Source organism: Zootoca vivipara, chromosome 16, assembly GCF_963506605.1.
Source record: "Zootoca vivipara chromosome 16, rZooViv1.1, whole genome shotgun sequence".
Lineage (NCBI taxonomy): Eukaryota > Metazoa > Chordata > Lepidosauria > Squamata > Lacertidae > Zootoca > Zootoca vivipara.
Window position 1 is genome coordinate 40,373,559 of NC_083291.1, and position 20,244 is coordinate 40,393,802.

Genomic DNA, 20,244 nt, shown 5'->3' on the forward strand with positions numbered 1-20,244 from the left:
TTGCCCCAGCCAGTCTGGGTGGTAATCTGTTGCTCTATTTCTACCCCAGGTTCTACAGACTGCATCTGTTTTGCAACTGTGGGAACAAACGACCCCATCACCTCTGCTCTGCATATTGTTATAGGTACTGATTTCCCCTTTCCTACCCATTTATTCCATGGCTCCTGGCATTCAACTCTTGAGAGAATGGAGTATTGACATATCTCGGCTGGGAACTTTGCAAGGCTGGGTTGGGGAAGCAAAACCTCTCTGGTTTGAGGAACCCCACCCCCACCCCCACTAAAGTAAAAAAGTTGGGAGGCCAACTGATAGATGAGCAGGGTTAGTACGGAAGACAAGGACATCCTTTGCAAATGATAGATCTTGGCTACTGTGTTCCAGTAATTGCTGAGCATTGCAAACAGAGACCTGTACCTTGGTAAATACAGATGCTACCTCTTTTTCTGATGGAAAATGTGTAGCAGAGCACAATACTGGGTGGTGGAACCTTTTTTAAAAAAACAAAAATCTGGAACCTTCGTGGCCCTTTTCTGTTTTCCAGGGGACAGCCAACCTATGGATGTCTGCAGCATTTGGCACAATGGAAAGCTTCTACGTTATTCAGTCTCACTGGTTGGCTATGGCTTCTACGGTGATGTAGTGAGCACCAGTGAGAAGTACCGTTGGATGGGCCCAATGCGCTACACCTTTGCTGGTACGCAGGGGAAGGAATCCACTGTGACGAGTTGAACAATGATGCCCAACTGACCCTCTGAGCATGTACACTGAATATCTGGAGCAGCCCACTAAAATCCTCTTTCCTGGGCTTGATAGGGCTCTCTGGCTTGGCCAGCAGTAAGATGAACCTTATTGCCTTATAACCAGGAAATGTGGTACCTTTGAATTACGAGTGTGTGTCTGTTTATGAAATAGTGTTAACTGTAAACTTGATGGATAATTTGCATGATGTACATTTGGCCCCTTTTTTCTCTTTATAGTTGTACTCATTGGTTTTCCCATAGTAGTTTGCACAGCCTCCAGTTGGCATGAAGAGTGGCAGGAGAGCCATTGCCGGGACAAGGAAGCTGCCTGGAAGCAGCAGCCTCATAATTTGCAGTGAAGAACTGGCCTAGCCAGAGCAGCAGCATGGGAAGGAGGAGGGAAGCCGGAAGTGTAAGCCAGCTAAGCTGATAATCTGCCCCTGGTCCAGATAAGGCAGTGGTGGCAGCACCAGAAGATCTCAGGCTGGCCAGCCAGCACTTCCAGCCTCCTTCCTGTGCTCTTCCTCCTGCCAGACCAACCAACTCTTCCTCCCACTCGGCTGTGGTGGCAGCATGAGGTGGGGAGGAGGATGTGGGGTTTGGCAAGGTCCAGGGGGAGTGAGAGTGGGGGGGATTGGTGGCAACCAAGGAGGTGGGGGAAGGCAGGGTTGGCAAGCAAAGCAAGCCAGAGCACAGTCCTTGGTATTTAAATAAAAACTGAGATTGTTAGGATTACATATGAGTTATTAAAATCTACGCTGAAGTGCTGCAGGCTGCCAGCCAGTTGAAAACAACTCTCTCCCTGTTTTCTCCAGGAGCCAAGGCGCTGCTGAGGAACTGCAGCTATGAAGGCACAGTGGAATTCCAAGTGGCCAGACCGGAGGAGGCAAACCCAAGGGACCAAACACGCTGCCGCTCTGGGTAGGTGGAAGTTTGACAGTTGGATTTACAATAAAGACAAAGGCTGGGACCAGAAGTGACACCACCCCTCTCTTTCAGGTGTGTGGTCTGTTCAGAGTCTAGCAAACAGTTACTGGCTGGGACAGAGGAAGAAAACCTTTCAGAACCGGAGCAGCACATAGGTGAGAGAACAAGACATTGAGACTGATACTCAGCCAACTGGCTGGGGCTGGATCTGGTTTAGTTCCTTCATATGCTTTCCTGTAAGCTGAAGCTGCTCTGGGGTCTGGGCATAGAAGCCAGGTGCCCTGGATCCTACTTTATTTTTAAAATTCAGCTGCACCCTCTTCTACCAGAACCATATATGGTTATGACATGCAAATGTGAGCCAATGATCTGATTATATGCATGAATTCCATATGATTGAACAGATTAGAAATGGTAACTTTACTGTCACATGTTTTTAAGCAGAATTGTGTCCTTCCTATCTCCCCCTCCCACTTTAAACGTATAAACAGCATCTACAGAGGCCTCAGAAACAAGAGAGACATTTGCCCTGATCCAGCACACTTCCATGAGTGGGCATGTATCATGTGTGAATGTATATGTTGCCTCTATTGGAACTGGCTCTGTGCATCTCAAGACACATCCATGGCTGCTGCTAGTTGTATGCAACTAGAGCTGGCTTTGGAATTTCCCCGAGAATTTTAAAAAGATTTTTAAAAAGATGTTTTAAAAACAGGTTTCTTTTCCTTATAACTGCAAAATATATAAAATAATTTGCATAGTGCTTTTAAATGTTCAAGGCACTTCACTTACTCAGGTGTTGCCAGCCTTTTTGGGCTTGTGGGCACATTTGCAAAATAGAGAAATCACACACACACACCACTAATAAGCACACACTGCAGACTATTCTATTGGATACCTTTTTTTGCAGATGGGGGTGAGAGACCCTGCAGGTGCCAGGGATGGCCTATGAACAGTGTATTCAGGGGCTGCCAGTATATCAGTTGTGGGTGCACATATGCAAAATATTTATACCCCCTTTTATCCAGAAAGGTTCCTAGAACAGCATCCAGATAAATAAAAAGCTCTTTGCATTTTCAAAGTGCACAAGCAGTGACGGCTCAAGAATTACAAGCTAGAAGGGTGACTGAATATGAAAAATGCAGCACTAGAAAATGTGCACATAAGCATAACTACAACAGTGAGGCTTTCAAGGTAAAGAAAAAGTTGGCTTTGCTGAGTACAGAGTTTTGCATTTTTTCCCCTGTTTTGGAATATGCAGACCCCAAGTGATGCTCCAAGCCCCATGTCTCGCGGCAGTGGCCAGATCTGATTCAAGAAAGGGTTCTTGTTCATCTTGCATCTGAGCAGAAAGAGCTTTATCATATCTACATTTCCCACTTCTAAGTCAGAAGCTGCACATGCCCAGGAACTGCCTGCCATGCCACTGTTAAAAACCCAAAGCCTTTTTCTCATAAGAGCAGGCATCCCCAAACTTCGGCCCTCCAGATGTTTTTGACTACGATTCCCATCTTCCCCAACCACTGGTCCTGTTAGCTAGGGATCATGGGAGTTGTAGGCCAAAACATCTGGAGGGCCACAGTTTGGGGATGCCTGCATAAGAGGAATGTCACAGCAAAATGCATATGGCATTCTATCCCTGATTCATATCAACCCTGATTCATCTCAACCACAAATTGGTTGGGTAGCCTTAAGCAAGCTGCCATCTCCTGCATTCAGGCATCCTACTTACAGCTGGGAAGACTAGTTCTGGCCTACTTTACAAGGTTGTAAAAATTACTAAGCTAATGAATGTTTAAAGCACTATGGATCCTAAAGTACTATAGAGGTGCTATTATTACACACAGAATAGCCTTCTAGAGCTGTGTAGCCACCCTGTTAATTTCCAGGCTCAGGTGTCACAGCACTGTGAGGCAAGGAATGGCCAGAGTGAGGAATTAACTCTTTATTGTCAAGGGAAAGGCAGGTCTATCAGCCCTATGTCTCTCAGCTATTCCTAGGTGTGCACCCAATGAGGCAGTTGGCATAACAGAGAAGCTCCGCCCCCAACCTCAGTTTATGGATCTTCCCCACCTGAGCTGCACAAAGGCAGGTGAAGACCCCACCTGCTGGCAACCTATTTCTGCTCCTCCCTCTTCAATCCTCTCCTGGTGCTGGAAGTCAGTGGAGCAGGAGGAGGAGGTGTGGAAGCCATGGGCTCTACACTAGCCTAACTGTTCTCCCCCTCCTCTTGCAACTGTTCTACGTTCTCCGTTCCTGCAACTCCTGCTGCCTCTGCCTCTCAGACTCACTCAGATCCCTTCTTCCAAGTCAGTCTCCCACACCCCTTCTCTGCACTCGTCAGAATCCAGCCAGTCCCTAACATCAGGATAGATTATATAGATCCTGCACTGGCCACCTTACTTGCAACAACCACTTAGAGGTTTTCTCTACAATCAAGCAGTATATAAATTTTATGAAACCAAAAACATGTCTTCCATTTCATTGGGAGACCTCAAAAGCAAAGCAATAACTCCCACCCAGATTGTCACCTCCCTCTTCCTGCAAATGCAATGGCAGTGAATTAAACTGGTTTGAGATGCTTGCCTTTGTTTGGGGCAGAATGTGGTAGAGAAACACAGGCGGGAATCCCTAGGTCTGAGCAAAGTTTGCAACCTCAAATAGGATTTAATTGCCTGCTCCAGGCTAATGGGCATTGTTGCTGTCTTTAATCTCCCACCATCAGGGTTTACTGAGCCAGGGCTTAGCCCTGGAAATAGCTTTTAAATGCCAGTGCTTGGCTGCAGCAGGTGGGAAATTGTATTGAAGGAGGGAGTTCCTCACCTTCACTTCTATGTAACAAATTGCTGCTGCCACAGGGCTGTCAGGAGTCTTGCACCCTAGAAAAAACATTTTTCAAACAGGCTGTCCAAGCAGCTGCTTTGTTCCAGTTAAAGCATCCCAGGATAACCTCTCTCTTCTTCCACCCCCTCCCCCCCCCAAAGATGGTGAATGGCAGCAGGTTCAGGGGCGTTTCCTGGCTGTCAACTTGACGTGCATGAGCAGTGCCTGCCCCAAGAGCCCTGAGGGACTCTCACCCTGTGCTCATCTGGCCGACGGTACAGCAGACCTCATCCTGGTACATGAATGCTCAACACTCTCCTTCTTGCGACACTTGACTCGGCACACCAATTGCTCAGACCAGGTATGGAGAAAGCCTTTGCCTTCCTTCCCTGCACTTGTCTCCCCCACAAACCTGAAAGGCCAAGCCTCTTTCTGACAACCACAATTCTGCCCATGTATATGCAGTTACAACTATGGGAACTCAAATATGCGTGAAACTGAGCACTCTGTACAACAGGCATATATTTATTCCTGCTCCAGAACCGAGGCCCCGTATTTGACACTGGTGGTCAACTCTTATTTTAGAATCTGAACATCTTTTGAGGCAAAGTTTGAAGTCCCTGGTGGAAGGTTGAAGAACGGGGCTAGAACACATTAAACTGGCAGTTCAAAATCCTTTTGGAATATAACCTGAACACAGGAGACTTTTCTAGGCAACTGCATTGTCCTGTCTTAAGCAAAATTAACAGCCCCTTTGACAACTTCTTTCATCTTGGGTCCCTGGGCCCTCCTCTCTTTAGTTAACAAAGAGCACCCTCCATGTATTTAAATGGTGAAGCCACAAAGGCTTAGAGTGGGGCTCTGCTCTTGTGGCACCACTGCCCAAGTTAGGTTGGTAAACACACAGGAGTGGGCCTTTTCCATGGTGCTACAAAGGCTTTGGATCATCTTCATCCAAAAGGTATGCTTGGCCCCTTTACATCTTTTGCTAGGGGATGGTGAAAGCTAGTTTTCTTCTGGGCTTCTAAAAGTGGCTGAATTGTTCCAGTCATGATATTCCTCCTTCTGTTATTTTATTCCACTGCAGTGACTTGTATTGGCACTATTGTGTTTTCTTACATATTCTGCATGTAACTTTGGGGGCTCCCAGGTCAAAAGGCAGTATTTTAAATAAGGGAAAGAGCCACAGTTCTCCTTCAGAGCATGTACTTTTGCATGAAGAGCAGCCAAGGAAATGCAAAAAGCATATTGGGTATTAAGAGTTGCAAAATGCCACCTGGACAACTGCTCTGACAGTAGAAAGCAGCTTCATACTTTAAGCTCTTGCTTAAAGCCACAACCTCTTGAGTTAGAGCTGGAGAGGTTAAGACTTCTTCTGGTAATGGCATGAGTTTCAGAGATCAGAGGGTTAAAAAAAACCCTTAAATGTGCTTTTCAGTTTGACCTGCCTTTTGTGAGTGTCTACCGGGTCCGGGCTATTCGGTTCACCTCAAAAGTGGAAGACCATAAGGATGGAGAACCAGTTGTACGACGACGCAAGGGGCTGTGTGGGGGACTGTGTCAGGAAGAACCACCCACCAGCTGCTGGACCTGCGACGGTGAGACCCTGCAACATACCGACATCAGCGTCAGGTAGGTTGTGTCTGGATAGTTGTGGCAAATATTCTTCTGCTGTACTTCAGGGGCACAGGTGTTGGGAGAGCAACCTACAGACTACACTTAGAAGCTTGTGAAGGAGACTTCAGGGCCACACCGACATAGCCAGAAGTATCAGAACAACAGCATGGGATCAGAACTGGGATTGGCAGGTTAAGAACCAGTAAAAAGCTTCCTGTGGCCCTTCCACAAAGTGTAGCCTAGTGCAAGCACAAGCATGGAAGCTGCCAAAGATGCTTAGGGAGTGTTATATTGCTAAGTGATCAGCTTTCCTTCTATCAGGTAGTGCTGCTAATGACCCTCTCTGCCTTTCTCTCCACAGAGTCCATGGGAGACTCATCCATCTCTTTGCCCGTGGCATCGAACAGGCACCCTGCAGGCTTCCTGCTGATCCAAGAGAGGGTCAAAGCTAAATGACAGCACAGCCTGCGACTGCTGCTAAGAATCTACAAGGCCATGAACACTACGGAGCCACTGCCTAAGCATTGTTGGGGAATAAATTCCAGACTGGTATCTCAGGACCTGTGAGTCATAGTGCAGCTCCAGAGAAACTGTAACCAGACGCTGCTGCTCCACATTCAGATGTGCAGAAGTGCCACCTCACACCTACCATTTTAGGGTGCTGACCCTAGAGAGGAACAGCACATGGGGCTCTGCCTGCTGTGCAGATACCAGGCCCCCATGTCTTCCTGGTCCTCATCCTATATGCAGTCACATCACACTGGAAATCAGTTGGCAGAATAAAGGAATATCTAGCTCAGCAGTGCAGAACCTCTGACCTGTGGGCCAAATTGTCTGCCGGGCTAATTCCCCCTAACCACCCCTCCCTGCCCATTTGTAGTTTTTTAGTCCCCCTCAAGACTAAAGCCGCTTGAAATAAATGCAAGGACCAGGGGTCTCCTTGTAACAACTTCCATTTACATACCAGCATCATATATAAAACTAAGACGCAGATTGAACAGGAATGTAACAAGTAATGGAGCAAAAGCAGGGCTAGTGCAATTGAAACAGCAGCTTGTGTAAAAGAGGGCGAGGGTTTAAGAAGACCCCCCTTCTGCCTTCTGCATCACCACAAGAGACTTCCCCCACAGAAAGGGGCAGAAGTTGAAATGGGACATCTGGCCCAGCTGCAGCCAGCGAAACTAAAGAGGCAGGGCCCACAGTAGAGAAGATGACTAGGCCCACACCTAAGCGCAGTGGATGCTGGAGGAGTGCACTGGTGCCCAGGGCCAGCAGGTGGTCCTAGGACAAAAACCACCGTTTTTCAGGTGTAGGCAGCAGGAGTTGGGGCAGAGATCCCTTTGTCCAGTCTGGTCAGCTTGGCTTCTGCAGCGAAAAGCAGCTGCCACCCCTTCATACAAGCTACCCAGTTGGTGGTCACAGCTTGTGAGGATTGACCCAGCGGTAGGTGCCTTCATACTGGAACCCCACCTTCTTCATCAGCTCATCTGCCTCTGCAGGGCCACGGCTAGAAAGGAAAAAGGCTCCCCGTTAGTCATTCTGGTTGTGGCCAATAGCGAAACCGTCTTAATGCTTTAGATATTTAGATATCACTGTGGATATGAGCTGAATTGGTGATGTAAAAGTTTTTCTAAGTTGGTTTTTGATGTTGGTTTTTGACCCCACCCTGCTACCCAAAGCCCATTAAGCAAGGAAAGCCTGCTGTGGGTGTGAAAGTGAGGAGAGAGGAAATAAATGGACAGTAGGGAATGGTGGGTTTTCCCTACTCTTTATTTATTTATTCCTCCTCCTGTGTAAAGTCGTGGTAGTGTAAGTAGTAAAGTGAATGTTGCAGGCCCACTGTTTCTATTAACCAAATAAAATTAATTTGGTCAAATCTTAACACAAACTGGATTAATTTTAATCAAGTTCATATATAATAAAAGAACATATAAAAACACAAGTTCTGAGACCCTAACACAATTTGAAAAATTTATTAAGCATAATGGGTAGAAGGGGGAAAGGATTAGTTTCTAAATAGTACCTTATATTGCTTAATGTAACTTAAAGACCTACGGAACCCCTTAAAAAGATAGGGGAACTATATATTAGCACACAAATTCTTCCCAAGGATTGGAATAAAATATGGGTATTGTGACCCATATTGTGAGGGGTATCACACTCCCTGCAAATGTCAAAAATGTTTTGTTTTGTGTTACCTGATTGTTGGAGGGGTTGCAATAAACTTGGTACATACTATCATTTATGGTGGAAATGTAAATTGGTGCAATGTTTTTGGAATTTAATTTTGACAGGAATGATTAATATTACTAACGAAACTATTGTTGTCCAAAAGTAACATTACTGAATATTTTTGATGATGCTGATGTAGATATATTGTCAAAAGAATTGGTCTTATATGTTGTTGGCAGCTTGAATAATAATTGCAACTCAACGGAAAACAGTCCAAAACCTTACACTGGATTCTGTTATCACTCATTCTGGAATGTGGCTATAATGGAGGAAATTATGCATCACTTGAGATTTCAACAGGGAATAGAACCTCCAGACACTTTATATATGATTTTGCATTCTTTTATGACCTATACAGTAAAAACATGGTTTTCAAGATGACCCTCATCACAAACCTGGCAAATCTGGAACTAGATTGACTTTGTTATTTTAACCCAGAATGTGCAACTGTCCTCATTCTACATATCTATTATATAGTTTTGTTTTCCATGTTTTGATTTTCACATGTTGTTACAATTGTTCTGTCTGTTTTATATAAGACCAAGTTTTTTGTTTTAAAAACTTTTTTACCAAAAAAGAGAGAGAAAGACGGAGTGCCATGGCCAACCCCATTGAGGAGGAGAGGGAAGGAAAGGGGTTTAGGGGGCCCATATGCAGTGTTCGAAACTCCCATTGTTCTAGGGCTAGGCGCATTTAGCGTGAGCAATTTCTGAGCTCTGGGCACAGTACAGCGCCTAAGATTACAGATTAAAACTGCAGTGGAAGGAAAGGAGGACCTTTTTCTGCCTCCCCACTTCCAGCTACTCTCTGAAGACGGGAGAAGAGAACCTCTTAAGAATATCAGGGGGTGGGGGTGCGGGGGGCAGGGGAAGGACTAGACCATGAAACATGAACACAATATTTTAGCTGCAGTTCATTCATTTTCAGCTTTGAATTCTTGATATATAAAAGAAAATGTGCCTAGAGATTCCGTTGTTGTGCCCATAACCGAGGTTGGAGGTGCCATTTAGCTCCTAGCCTTCATGTTTCAGTTTCTAACCCTGCCCTTATGCACATGTTGACAGCTATCAGCAAAATCTCCCCTTGAAACCTCAGAGTGATGGGCCAACCATAGAGCCTGCTTTTAAAAGAAACGACTGCCGTATGTATTTAAGCTCACCCCACTATCTCGTCCAAACTCACCTGCCGTAGCAATAGGGAATTGGTTTGGTTTTCTCTGCCTCAGTCTTATGGAGCAGCGGAGTGAAAATTCGCCAGGCCTCACGCAACTCATCACTGTGGGGAGGAGGAAAGTCCTGGGTTGGGTTACTGAACTCTGAAGAAGTTACCCACCTTAAACTGCAGTAGTAGTTCAGATATTTTTCAGTCATCATGTCTTATGCCAGAGGTGGGAAACCTGGTCCATGGGCCTCATTAGATCTGGCAGGGGTCCTCATTTGGCACATGAGGTCCTCTCACTCAAACCGTACTCACTTGTCCCACATATGTAATGTCAGCTGCGAGGCAGATTCAAGGTGCAGCTGCAAACAGAGCTCAAAGTGGACTCCTGCTGATTCCTTAGCAAGTTGCCCCTGCAGACAACACCCATCACTGGGGCTGACCGCAAGCCCCACTTTGCCTGTTTGCAGGCACACTTTGAATTCAGATGGGCAAGACAGAGGGGGAAATGCCCATTTGCACCTGTGGATCGAATGCAAACTGTGCCTGCCAGCAGACAAAGCAGGGCTCATCTGGATCCCCCCCCCAATATTTTATTCCAGTTGGTACCCCTGGGTGCCAGCATGTACCTGCGCACAAAATGCATCTGACTCCCACAGAAAACATCCAAGATGAGGCGCTCATAAGCATCTGGGAGCTTCACATCCTGTAGAAAGGAGACAGGAGCAAGAGGGTGAATGTGCTGTGTACCACGATGTACCTCCACTTTTTGAGAGGGTGCCTTCTATTCCTTGTAACACTCACTGGAAGGAAAGAATTTGAGAAGCAGGCAGGACACGTCCTGAGCAGAACACTGCAATGCTAAGAAGCCTGGGAATCTAAAGTGCTGATCCCATATGTCTGTCTTCAACATAGTGGCTGCCACACAAAGCATGTCTGAAAATGTGCCAGCAATAGTTTCACTTTCCGGAAGGCAGAGAGGGTGGATGACAACTGCACCCCTCAAGCCTCCAGACCCTTGTGGTCCCTGTCAAGCTGAGCATTTCTACCCCTCCACCACCACCACTGCTCATCTCCTCCTGCTAGCAATCCACACACTGTCATGCTTCTACTCAAAAGAAAGAAACAAACATTCTGCAAGGTCTCCAATAGGTCTGCCATGCACCTTTAACAACCATGTGGAAAGGAAGCCTCTTTTACCTATGCAAAATTGTTATTACTCAAGCACAGAATTTGGGAGTCTCCTTAGCCTATATAGAGAGAAACTCTTGGTAATGGTACCTTGTAGCGGTTGCCATAGGTGAGGTCCAGCTCAGATTCTTCTGGGTTGAAGAACATGCCTGGCTTCTTGGTCATCATCTTGGTATAGACGGCCTCATTGGGCTGAACACGAATCACCAATTCATTGCGCTTACACTGGCTATGGAAGATGTCGCCCGGCACCTCCCGGAATTGCAGTCGTACCTCAGCCTTGCGCTCATTCAGTGCCTTGCCACAGCGCAGGATAAATGGTACTCCTGGGAGAAGCAGGTTCAAGAGGGAAAGAGACAGAGACAAGTTGGGACTCTGATCCATGTTATCTCCCCCACCAATAGGCCTGGCACCCCAAATCAAGGATGTCTAGGCATTGGTCTTTTACCCCTCCCTCTTCCCCTCCCTCATACTGTACTTACCATCCCACCTTTCATTGTCCACGTAGAGCACAGCGGCAGCAAAGGTAGGGGTGGTGGAGCCAGCTGGGACTGTGGGGTCATCCAGGTAGCCCTTCTGAGCCTCCCCTTTGCCAGAGGGATCTCCCACATATTGACCAAGCACCACATTCTCAGGCTTCACCTCTGAGATACACTTTAAAACCTTCACCTGGCAGAAAGACATGAACACAGTCGGAGATCCTCACAAACTAGCAAAAGTGACCTGAAAAAGGTGCGGAGTGTGTGTGTGGACGGGGGGACTCAAAGCTCAGTATTAACCTAAACCACTTACTTCTGGGAAATTTCAAGATTACAAGTTTCAGAATTAATCTCCTATGTGGAAATGGCAGCTGTTAAGGAAATATGTGCCACACACACATTTCTCCAATGGGTGCTGGGTTCCTGTGGCATGTACACATCGCAAGACACACAAGCAGCAACCATTCATGACTGAGTCCCCTGCCTGAGCACCATTTCCCACTTAGAAGTGACAACCACACAGAAGAAGAAGAGTTTGGATTTGATATCCCGCTTTATCACTACCCGAAGGAGTCTCAAAGCAGCTAACATTCTCCTTTCCCTTCCTCCCCTACAACAAACACTCTGTGAGGTGAGGGGGGCTGAGAGACTTCAGAGAAGTGTGACTAGCCCAAGGTCACCCAGCAGCTGCAGGTGGAGGAGCGGAGATGTGAACCCGGTTCACCAGATTACGAGCCTACCGCTCTTAACCACTACACCACACTGGCTGAAAATGCTCTTAAGAGTACTAGGAAAGGATAGAAATCCTGTGCCCCAAAATAACTACAGTAGCCTAGTTCTGACAGCCAAGGGTGCTCAACCACTATGGGACACCATGTCTCCACTCAGGGCTTGTGAGCAACACCTTTTCTATTTTTGTTTTAAAATAAACAGTTTAAAAACCAATACAGTATACATGTCTGAGTAGGCTTGCCTAAGCAGAGAAGTTTATAGTAGGTGTCAAAAACAATACAACCAAAAGGCCTGCCTAATGTTAATTTTGAAGAGAGTGGGTGGACCTTCCCAAGGCAATTCATTTCCAATTTGAAGCGAAGGAAGGCAGACACAGAAATACGGTAGTAACTTGCTCAAGGACATTCAGATCAGAAGCGCTGGGTCCAAATTCTAGTTCCCATCCGATACTCAGTCCTAGACATGCTCCTACCTTCTCATCACGCACATCATTGGAGTTGGTAGAGGTTGGTTTCTCCATGGCAACCAGGCAAAGCATCTGGAGCAAATGATTCTGCATTACATCCCTGCAGAGGTGGCAGAAGGAATCAGTATCAGCTACAGGAACAGTACCAAAATCGCCAGCCATGTCCCTCTCTCAATCATCCCCATCCGTATGTGCTTCCTACTTCTGTTCCTGGTGGCCTGGTGCAGCCTAACTGCAAGGTTTCCTTGTATATCTGCACACAAGCAGTGTCTTGAAAGCAAATGGGATGACTGGAACTGGGGCCCTGACAGGCATGAGGATCAGCAGAAAACCCCATGTGGCTGTCCCCCGCAGGAAGGCAGTCTGTCCACAATAAATTTGACAGGGAGCACAAAAAATCATAGAAAGTTGGGTTAGGTGGAGAATTTCAAAGCCAAACTATGTTTTATCTGGGCAGATATGGGGTTTCTGCTTCATCTGTCACCTGAGTGAATTACAACTCTGTGGAATTTTAATGCCATGTCTGTTGATCCCTGTAGTGGTTTGCACACCTCAAACACACCAAGAAAATGATTCCACACACTCCCTCGCCCTGTCCCCCCACTCTCTCACCGGATAATACCAAACTCATCAAAGTAGCCACCCCGTCCCTCTGTGCCAAACGGCTCTTTGAAGGTCAGAATGACACAGGCAATGTTGTCACGGTTCCAGATGGGGCTGAAGATCCGGTTTCCAAATCTGCAAATGAAGGGGGAAATGACCTGAGACTCAAGCTGAGGCTGCAGGGCAGAGATGCCCCAGCTGAGCAGCAGAACAGAAGGGCTCCTATTTATACTGGTTGAGCCCCACCAAACACCCCAATGGAGACCATACCCAGCCCCTAATCCAGTTGAGAAGGTGCTTTATTGGCAGAAATTTGAAAAGACTTTTGAAGCACATGGGTGTAACCAAGCCTGAAGGCATCTGTCAGAGGACTGAACAAAAAATGCATGCTTGAGCCCAGGTAGTTTTACCTGAGCACCATCAGGTTTTGCACCATCTCCTTGCCCAGGTAGTGGTCAATGCGGTAGATCTGGTCTTCACTGAAAAGTGTGGAGATATGATTTGACAACTTGTTGGAGCTTTCCAAGTCCTTGCCAAAAGGCTTCTCCACAATGACACGATTCCAGCCCCTGGAGAATTGGGAAACAGGAGATGGCAAAGGCCAGCTTTAAATGTGGGGTGAATCTAAATGAGTCCTAGAGCCCTCTCCTCATACTGCACATGCACACACCCCGAAAAGCTATGTGAATCAAGCAGATTTTTGTAGGTATTTCTTTGCAATATTTATTTTACTGGCCTTCATGAGGTTCAAGGTGTTTTGCAGAGCTCTGAAATCCTACCCCAGGATAACCACAAGTCTTGCTCAGCTCTTCTCCAGTTTCCAAGGTCACCAGTCATAGCTGATGCATTTTCAGCCATACATTTTCAATCCATCCCCCCACCAGTTTTTTTCCTCCTGCCAAATGTTTTCAATATAGCAAAATACAGCTTCAACCAACATAACTTGTATAACCAATGGGTAAGGAATGTATGCACATTTTACAGTACCTCCTTACTACAGTTTATTTAAAAATAAACATTAAAAACACAGACTCTCCAGATATCACAGCCCTTGTTTCAGTGATGTGTTCAACAGTTCTGCCTTTAGCAGGTGCCCAGAAGTGTCTCCACAGCAGGCCTTCCACCACCAATTCTCAAACTGCCACTATGAGATGTTTTACAATTTGGTCTTGAGGCACATGAATATCAGCTCCCAGGAGTGGCCTCCTTGTGTGAGCAGTGCACAGAAGCGTGTTTCTGGAAAGTATAAGCTGGGATTTCTGCAGCCCCAAGACATGCCCTTACCACATGTTAGTGCTGTTTCTTTCCAGAGTGCACTTCTTCCACGTTACACAAGCTGCTCAATGCATGTGAGGGATCTGGATTCACACAGATCAGGTATAAATCGGCTCTGAGCTGCCCACCATAAGAGAATGAACCACCTGCTGAAGAATGAACTGGTTTGGGGGTTCCAGCTTCAGCTCCAGGGAAGTTGACAAGCTAACCTGATTGCTCTGACCTCCTTCCTCCCCATTTTAGCAACTTTAAGCCATCCATGAGCAATTAATTACTCTAATGATTAAAAGCATAAGAGCAAAAGAAAACTGCTGATAAGTTACTACTTTGAAGTGGAAGACAGAGCTATAAATCTACCTACAGAGGAAGAGAAAGAAGCTTCTAGAATGGCTTCAAAGTCATCTTACTCCTCAAAAGAAGACTGTGAATCTCTACAGGGGATTTTAAAGCAATTAATTATATTTAGAACTCTTGTTGTAGATACAGTGTAGAAGGCAGCGAGAATGGATATAGGGCTAATCTAATTAGCTTTAAGTCAAGTTTTATGATTGATAATTGATGTATCAGAAAACTTAACAAAGATATTACATGCATGGAATAATAAAGAAATGATATAGATGTTTTGTTGAAGTATGACACCCTTCTATAAAATACTTTACTGATAACCCTGAAGAATGACAACTACTGAAATCACGGACTGGACTTTGACAAACTGATCCATCCTGGAGGGGAGAGGAGTGAGTTGGGATTTTGCTTTGTGGCCATTTCTCTTCTTCTGTAATTGTTATATAATGGAAATAAATAAAACTATTTTTATTTTTTAAAAAGTAGTAGTAGAAGAAGAATGAACTGGTTCAAAACAAATGACAGGCTGGAAGTTCTGGCTCTTGCTCAAGGGAGTAAGCGAAGCATATCAAAAGAAGAAAGAGCCATAGAAGCCAATGGCATCCTTCGGGCAGGGATGCCAATGAATCAGAGGTAGGGGGCTAGCAGCTCTACACTACACTGAATGAAGGGGATGGCAGGCTTGCATGTTATCTCCTGCCCTGGATGTACATACTGAGGCCCGGGAATGGCTCACACCTTCCATGACAGCAACTCTCGCCTCGTCTTCATCAAAGCTGGACTGACATTGAGGGCAATTTTTACATGCATCACATGATGGCAAACTTGGAGCTTGCCACTGACTGTGTGCTCAAGAGGGAACAAGCCACAGCCAGTCGCTGTTTCCTGGGGACTCCCTGTGCTAGCAAACCAGTGGCAGAGGGAGCAGATTCCTGAAGCACTCACTCTCTTCATCCCACCATCTGTGCCATGGAGAAAGATCGCTGCTGTGCCCACTCCTTGCTCTTTCAATTATTTGTTCTTGCTATTAGTGTATGTGAGTTTATGCATGCAAAGGACAAAAAAGGTGTGCTTGTCCTGCACCTTCAGCTGGTCCTGAGTGAGTGAGCAAACTTGTGTGAGTGAGTCAGAGAGTGACCAAGCAGAAAATGAAGTAAAAAATACTCTTGTGTTTCTAGAAAGTTAGACCCCACCCTTTGGCTAGAACCTAATGCATGTTGGATTGCTGCAGGGAGCAAGTGTTGTTGGAAAGACATTTTTTTACATGTGCCATAGGCTGTCTGTTGGGAATTAACAGCATAGTAGGATTACTTTACACTACAACTGTATGTAACTGCTAAGCTGAGGAACTGCATTATACTTGGCCGTTAAAGAAATGACCCTCCCTAAACTGTCCAATGTTTTTCTTTGACACTTCCATTCTGGGTTTTCCATTTGCATAATCTGGTGGTGTGTTGTTGGTTACTCTGCACATGCCCCAACACTTGCTCTCCCTACCTGCCCACCTGCCCCCACCCCATATAACAGGATCCGGAGGGCCTGCAGAAGCCTTTTTCCACATTCCTGGAAGGGGCCACCAAGGGAGGGAGAACTCCAACCAGACACGACCTCCTCTGTCTGAGCAAACTTGCCCCAGTGCCCTCCTGCTAACCCTTCCCCCACCCTGATTCCCCTGCCAGGCCCCAAGTCTTACACAGTGCTCATGCAGTTCTCCCGGATGTTGCCAGTGACGTCTGCATAGACACTTGGCGGTAGGGCCAGGTAGAAGAGGCGGTTTGCCTTCTGGCCATTGTGAAGGCTATTCAGGTGAGCATTCAGACCTTGGAAAGAGGCCCGGTCGTCATACTTTCCTGAGACATAGGAGTTGCGGGCAAAGAAGTCGTTTAATTTCTGTTCTTCTTCAGGGGTGGCCTGGAATGATATATAGATCTGTTTTGCTGCAATCACTTCCAGTGGCAAATGCAACAAACTTAAGCATGTGAACAAAGTCCTGTGGGCTGAGGAGGCAGCAGGTGAGAAGGAAAGTCTCACCTTGAGGTGTGGCTGGCTCTGTTTGCGGATGTCGGCAACAGTGAGCTGGGACCGGGCGTAACCCACCACGTAAGTGTCATCAGGAAGCAGCCCATCGCGGTACAGCCACCTGCATGGGAAATCAGAACAGTCCCAATTCAAACAGTGGCAGAGCTTCATGCTCAGCACTGGGGGTGGGGCTGGCGCGCGTCCCGGGGGTGTGGCGGGAGGGCAGCCGTGATGGCACCCTACCGGGATCGCGCTGTGGGGGGCGGTGCACTCCCCCCGCACTCCTCTTCCCGCCAGTGAATTCAACTGGGCAGCCCCATGGCACAAGGAAGGCAAAGCCTCGGGGCAGTGAACTTACCAGACGGTTGGATAGATCTTCTTCTTAGCTAGATCACCCTGAAATTATGAAACAGAGAGGGGAGGGAGTCATCATTATCACAGAAAGCATAAGACAAAGAATGTGTGCTGAGGCAAAGGCTGAGGGGTGGCATGTATGGGGCTGGGACTCAAGCGACTCAGAACAGAAAAGTCCCTGTTTAAATCCCTGCTCTTTTGAGCTGGGCTGAGACTGGGCTCCACAGAGAGAGAGTGACAGCCGTCCTTCCAAATCCCCATACACATGACTACTGCTCTATCTGAAGTATATGGCCATGTAAACACACTGATAATAATCACCAGTTAATTCCTGCTGGTATATCTGTGGTCATCAGTCAATAACTGAGGAAATAAGAGTGAACCAGACGTTCCTCCTGCCTTTCCTAAATCACAGGAAGGAGACGACTCCAGTCTTGCACTGCACCACCACACTGCAATCTCCCATAGTTCCCTGCTCCCAAAGCATTGCACTGGGGTTGGTAAGGGGAAGGACAAAAGGCAGCCCATCTCTGCCCTCGTATCTTTTCTGAAGACCCGGCCATATAGAACCAGATTTAGGGGACATTCAGGAAGTATAGGGAGTTTGCACCCCAAAGACTACAGCTTGGCATTCCACTGCAAAACCCCTCCCTGGCACAGGTGCTTCCTTCCCCCAGCCTGAGCTCCTCCCTGTGCCTGGCAGTGCCACGCTGCATGAAACACCCCTGGCAGTCGCCTTTGTCCTTTCATCACACGGCAGGCAGCAAGCTTTGTTACCACTGGCAGAAAGCCCAGTTGCAAACATGCCTAGTCATGCAGCGTGAGCCCAAAGGGTGCCCACACCTGTGGGCTTTCGGTCCAGCCCCTCATGTTTGAGTCAGAAGCCGATCAGCTATCTGGTTGCTAAGCAGCAGAACACCCTGTGTGCCACCTCAAAGACTAACACATTTATACAGGGTGAGTCCTTTAAAAGAGGCCCTGTGGATACAGAGTACACATGTTCCACAGGGCCTCTTTCAAAAGACTCACACTGTACATCAAATCAGGTCAGACATGTCCAATGAAGGGAACTGCAGTCCATCAAAGGCTATGCCGGAGTAAATTTGTCAGTCTTTAAGAGGCCACAAGAGAAACTTGGTCTTTTTTCTACTACAAGAGACCATTAATCCACTATGAATCTTGCACCTCCCCCCTCCCCCCTTTTCTTCATTCTACTGTTAAAATATCACAGATGATTTATTTGTTTCAGAGATTTTATATGCCACCCTTCAGAATATTTATACCAAGGTGCTAGAAGGAGGAAGCAATTCTGTTTTCCAGGTCAGAAAATTGTGAAAAGTTCTGTGACATATGCCAGCAAACCCCCCCCCCACCTCCCGGGCGACAAAACAAAATCCCCTGGAACAAACCAAAATGCAACTCAGATTACCAGGATCATAATGTTTCCGAGAAAGAGAAACAAATAAAACCTGGTGTTGAGCGTTAGAGACTATGGCCTGCACGTGGTCGAAGGAGGAAACACCTTTCCCTGGCTCCTCCTCCAATCTGCCCAGGAGGTTCTCTGAAGTGGCCTTTAAAGCCTGGCCTTTAAAGATCAAATTTTAAAAACTGGGTGGTATTCAACTAAGTTTTACTCAGAGTTGATCTATTAAAATTAATGACCCTAACTTAGTCAAAATTATTAATTTCAATGGGACTACTCTGAGTAAAACTTACCTGACTGCACTCTTTCTCCTCAGGAAGGCTTTTGTCCTCCAAGATGGTTCCAATTTCTGCTGCTGTACTGTTTGATTTTGCTGGTGGCTAACATAAATGGCTTGGGACCCAGGTGGCGCTGTGGTTAAACCACTGAGCCTAGGGCTTGCTGATCAGAAGGTCGGCGGTTCGAATCCCTGCGACGGGGTGAGCTCCCGTTGCTCGGTCCCAGCTCCTGCCCACCTAGCAGTTCGAAAGCACGTCAAAATGCAAGTAGATAAATAGGAACCGCTACAGCGGGAAGGTAAACGGCGTTTCCATGTGCTGCTCTGGTTTGCCAGAAGCGGCTTTGTCATGCTGGCCACATGACCTGGAAGCTATACGCCGGCTCCCTTGGCCAATAATGCGAGATGAGCGCGCAACCCCAGAGTCGGTCACGACTGGACCTAACGGTCAGGGGTCCCTTTACCTTTAACATAAATGCTAAGCTAAGAATTATTTTTTATATTAAAAAAACTGCTAATATTTTATTAATGCTTTTATTGATTTTTTAATGTGAATTGCTTTGAGAGATTGGTATTAGTCTGATAAGCATTAGGAATAAATATATAACCAATAAAAACAATCAAATAGGTCTGTCGCCCATTATGTGCCCTCCTAAGAGATTTTCAAAGGTTCTCTGGAGATTGGTTTTTATAAATCCAGGTGCCTTCTGCCCTGGAAACTCCCCTCCTAAACCCAGATGTCCTTATTCAGAGGTGAGGGGAATGTTGAAATGTTGTTTCAACAAGCTGCATGGCAGGGCCAGACGCACTCCCAAACTCTTCTTGCTTTATTGTGTGCGCAACATTTTAATCTCTCCCTATACAGGAGTTCAAGCCCGCCCTAGTCTTTCAGCAAGAGGACTATGGCTTTCTCCTGCCCTCCCCAGTCTTGCTATACAGCACTGAGAAAAGGTTTGCCTGTTGCAAAACACAAAACCTTTGTGAGGAGCCCTGGGGTGGCTCCCTGGGCATGTTGGGCACCCAGCCCTGCCTCCAGGCATAAAACCAGCATTCCTGGCTTCTCTGTTCTTCAACTCAATAAGCACAAGCAGAAGTACCGGTATGTGAGAAAAGAAAGGTTCCTCAATGAAGACCCTGAAAAGGTCTTCAATGAGACCTTCAATGAGACAAAAGGTTTTCAATGAGACCCTGAAAAGAGGGGAGAAGAAGATTAGAAATAAGCAGCATGAGCAGCGTCTGTGGCAGTGGAGGGCCTTGCTGCGCCTACCCATGACGGCAGAGGGAACTGCTGTACCTCCCCACATTGGTGAAGGGTGCGCTGTGGTTCCCCGCAGCAGCAGAGGGCTTTGCCATGCCTCCCCGAAGTGGCAGAGAGTCCCTCCCTACCTCCCTGCAGCGGCAGAGGGTGTGCCACGCTTCCCCGCAGCAGCCAAACTAATTGCATATTAGTTCACGCTTTTTGAAAAGAAAGAAAGCGCTGCTGCCATTCTGTTTTTGAGCCTGTAACCCAGGTTCCAGGAGCAATTTGGCTCCTAGCTTTTCTACCTGAGTTTGTAACACTGTGGACGTGAGAGAGCATCAGA

The 20,244-nt window shown here is 46.7% G+C and overlaps 2 protein-coding genes across 7 annotated transcripts in view; one reads left to right on the forward strand and one right to left on the reverse strand.

The window, feature by feature from the left end:
* The window catches only part of LOC118097668 (ceramide kinase), a 21,722-nt gene extending 13,374 nt beyond the window's left edge, over positions 1 to 8,348 (forward strand). For all 4 annotated transcript variants that reach the window (XM_035140784.2, XM_035140783.2, XM_035140786.2 and 1 more), the window contains 7 exons: positions 50 to 124; positions 542 to 694; positions 1,556 to 1,661; positions 1,740 to 1,822; positions 4,652 to 4,851; positions 5,929 to 6,122; positions 6,469 to 8,348. In XM_035140784.2, coding sequence (XP_034996675.2) covers positions 50 to 124; positions 542 to 694; positions 1,556 to 1,661; positions 1,740 to 1,822; positions 4,652 to 4,851; positions 5,929 to 6,122; positions 6,469 to 6,559 — 902 coding nt within the window. In that variant the 3' untranslated portion in view covers positions 6,560 to 8,348. The remainder of the gene's footprint in view (positions 1 to 49; positions 125 to 541; positions 695 to 1,555; positions 1,662 to 1,739; positions 1,823 to 4,651; positions 4,852 to 5,928; positions 6,123 to 6,468) is intronic.
* Positions 7,045 to 20,244, reverse strand: part of G6PD (glucose-6-phosphate dehydrogenase) — a 21,756-nt gene continuing 8,556 nt past the window's right edge. For all 3 annotated transcript variants that reach the window (XM_060269058.1, XM_035140781.2, XM_035140780.2), the window contains exons 3-13: positions 16,966 to 17,003; positions 16,620 to 16,728; positions 16,282 to 16,499; positions 13,379 to 13,537; positions 12,978 to 13,103; positions 12,372 to 12,465; positions 11,171 to 11,357; positions 10,779 to 11,014; positions 10,127 to 10,203; positions 9,522 to 9,614; positions 7,045 to 7,614 (exon numbers count right to left, since the gene is read on the reverse strand). In XM_060269058.1, coding sequence (XP_060125041.1) covers positions 7,524 to 7,614; positions 9,522 to 9,614; positions 10,127 to 10,203; positions 10,779 to 11,014; positions 11,171 to 11,357; positions 12,372 to 12,465; positions 12,978 to 13,103; positions 13,379 to 13,537; positions 16,282 to 16,499; positions 16,620 to 16,728; positions 16,966 to 17,003 — 1,428 coding nt within the window. In that variant the 3' untranslated portion in view covers positions 7,045 to 7,523. The remainder of the gene's footprint in view (positions 7,615 to 9,521; positions 9,615 to 10,126; positions 10,204 to 10,778; positions 11,015 to 11,170; positions 11,358 to 12,371; positions 12,466 to 12,977; positions 13,104 to 13,378; positions 13,538 to 16,281; positions 16,500 to 16,619; positions 16,729 to 16,965; positions 17,004 to 20,244) is intronic.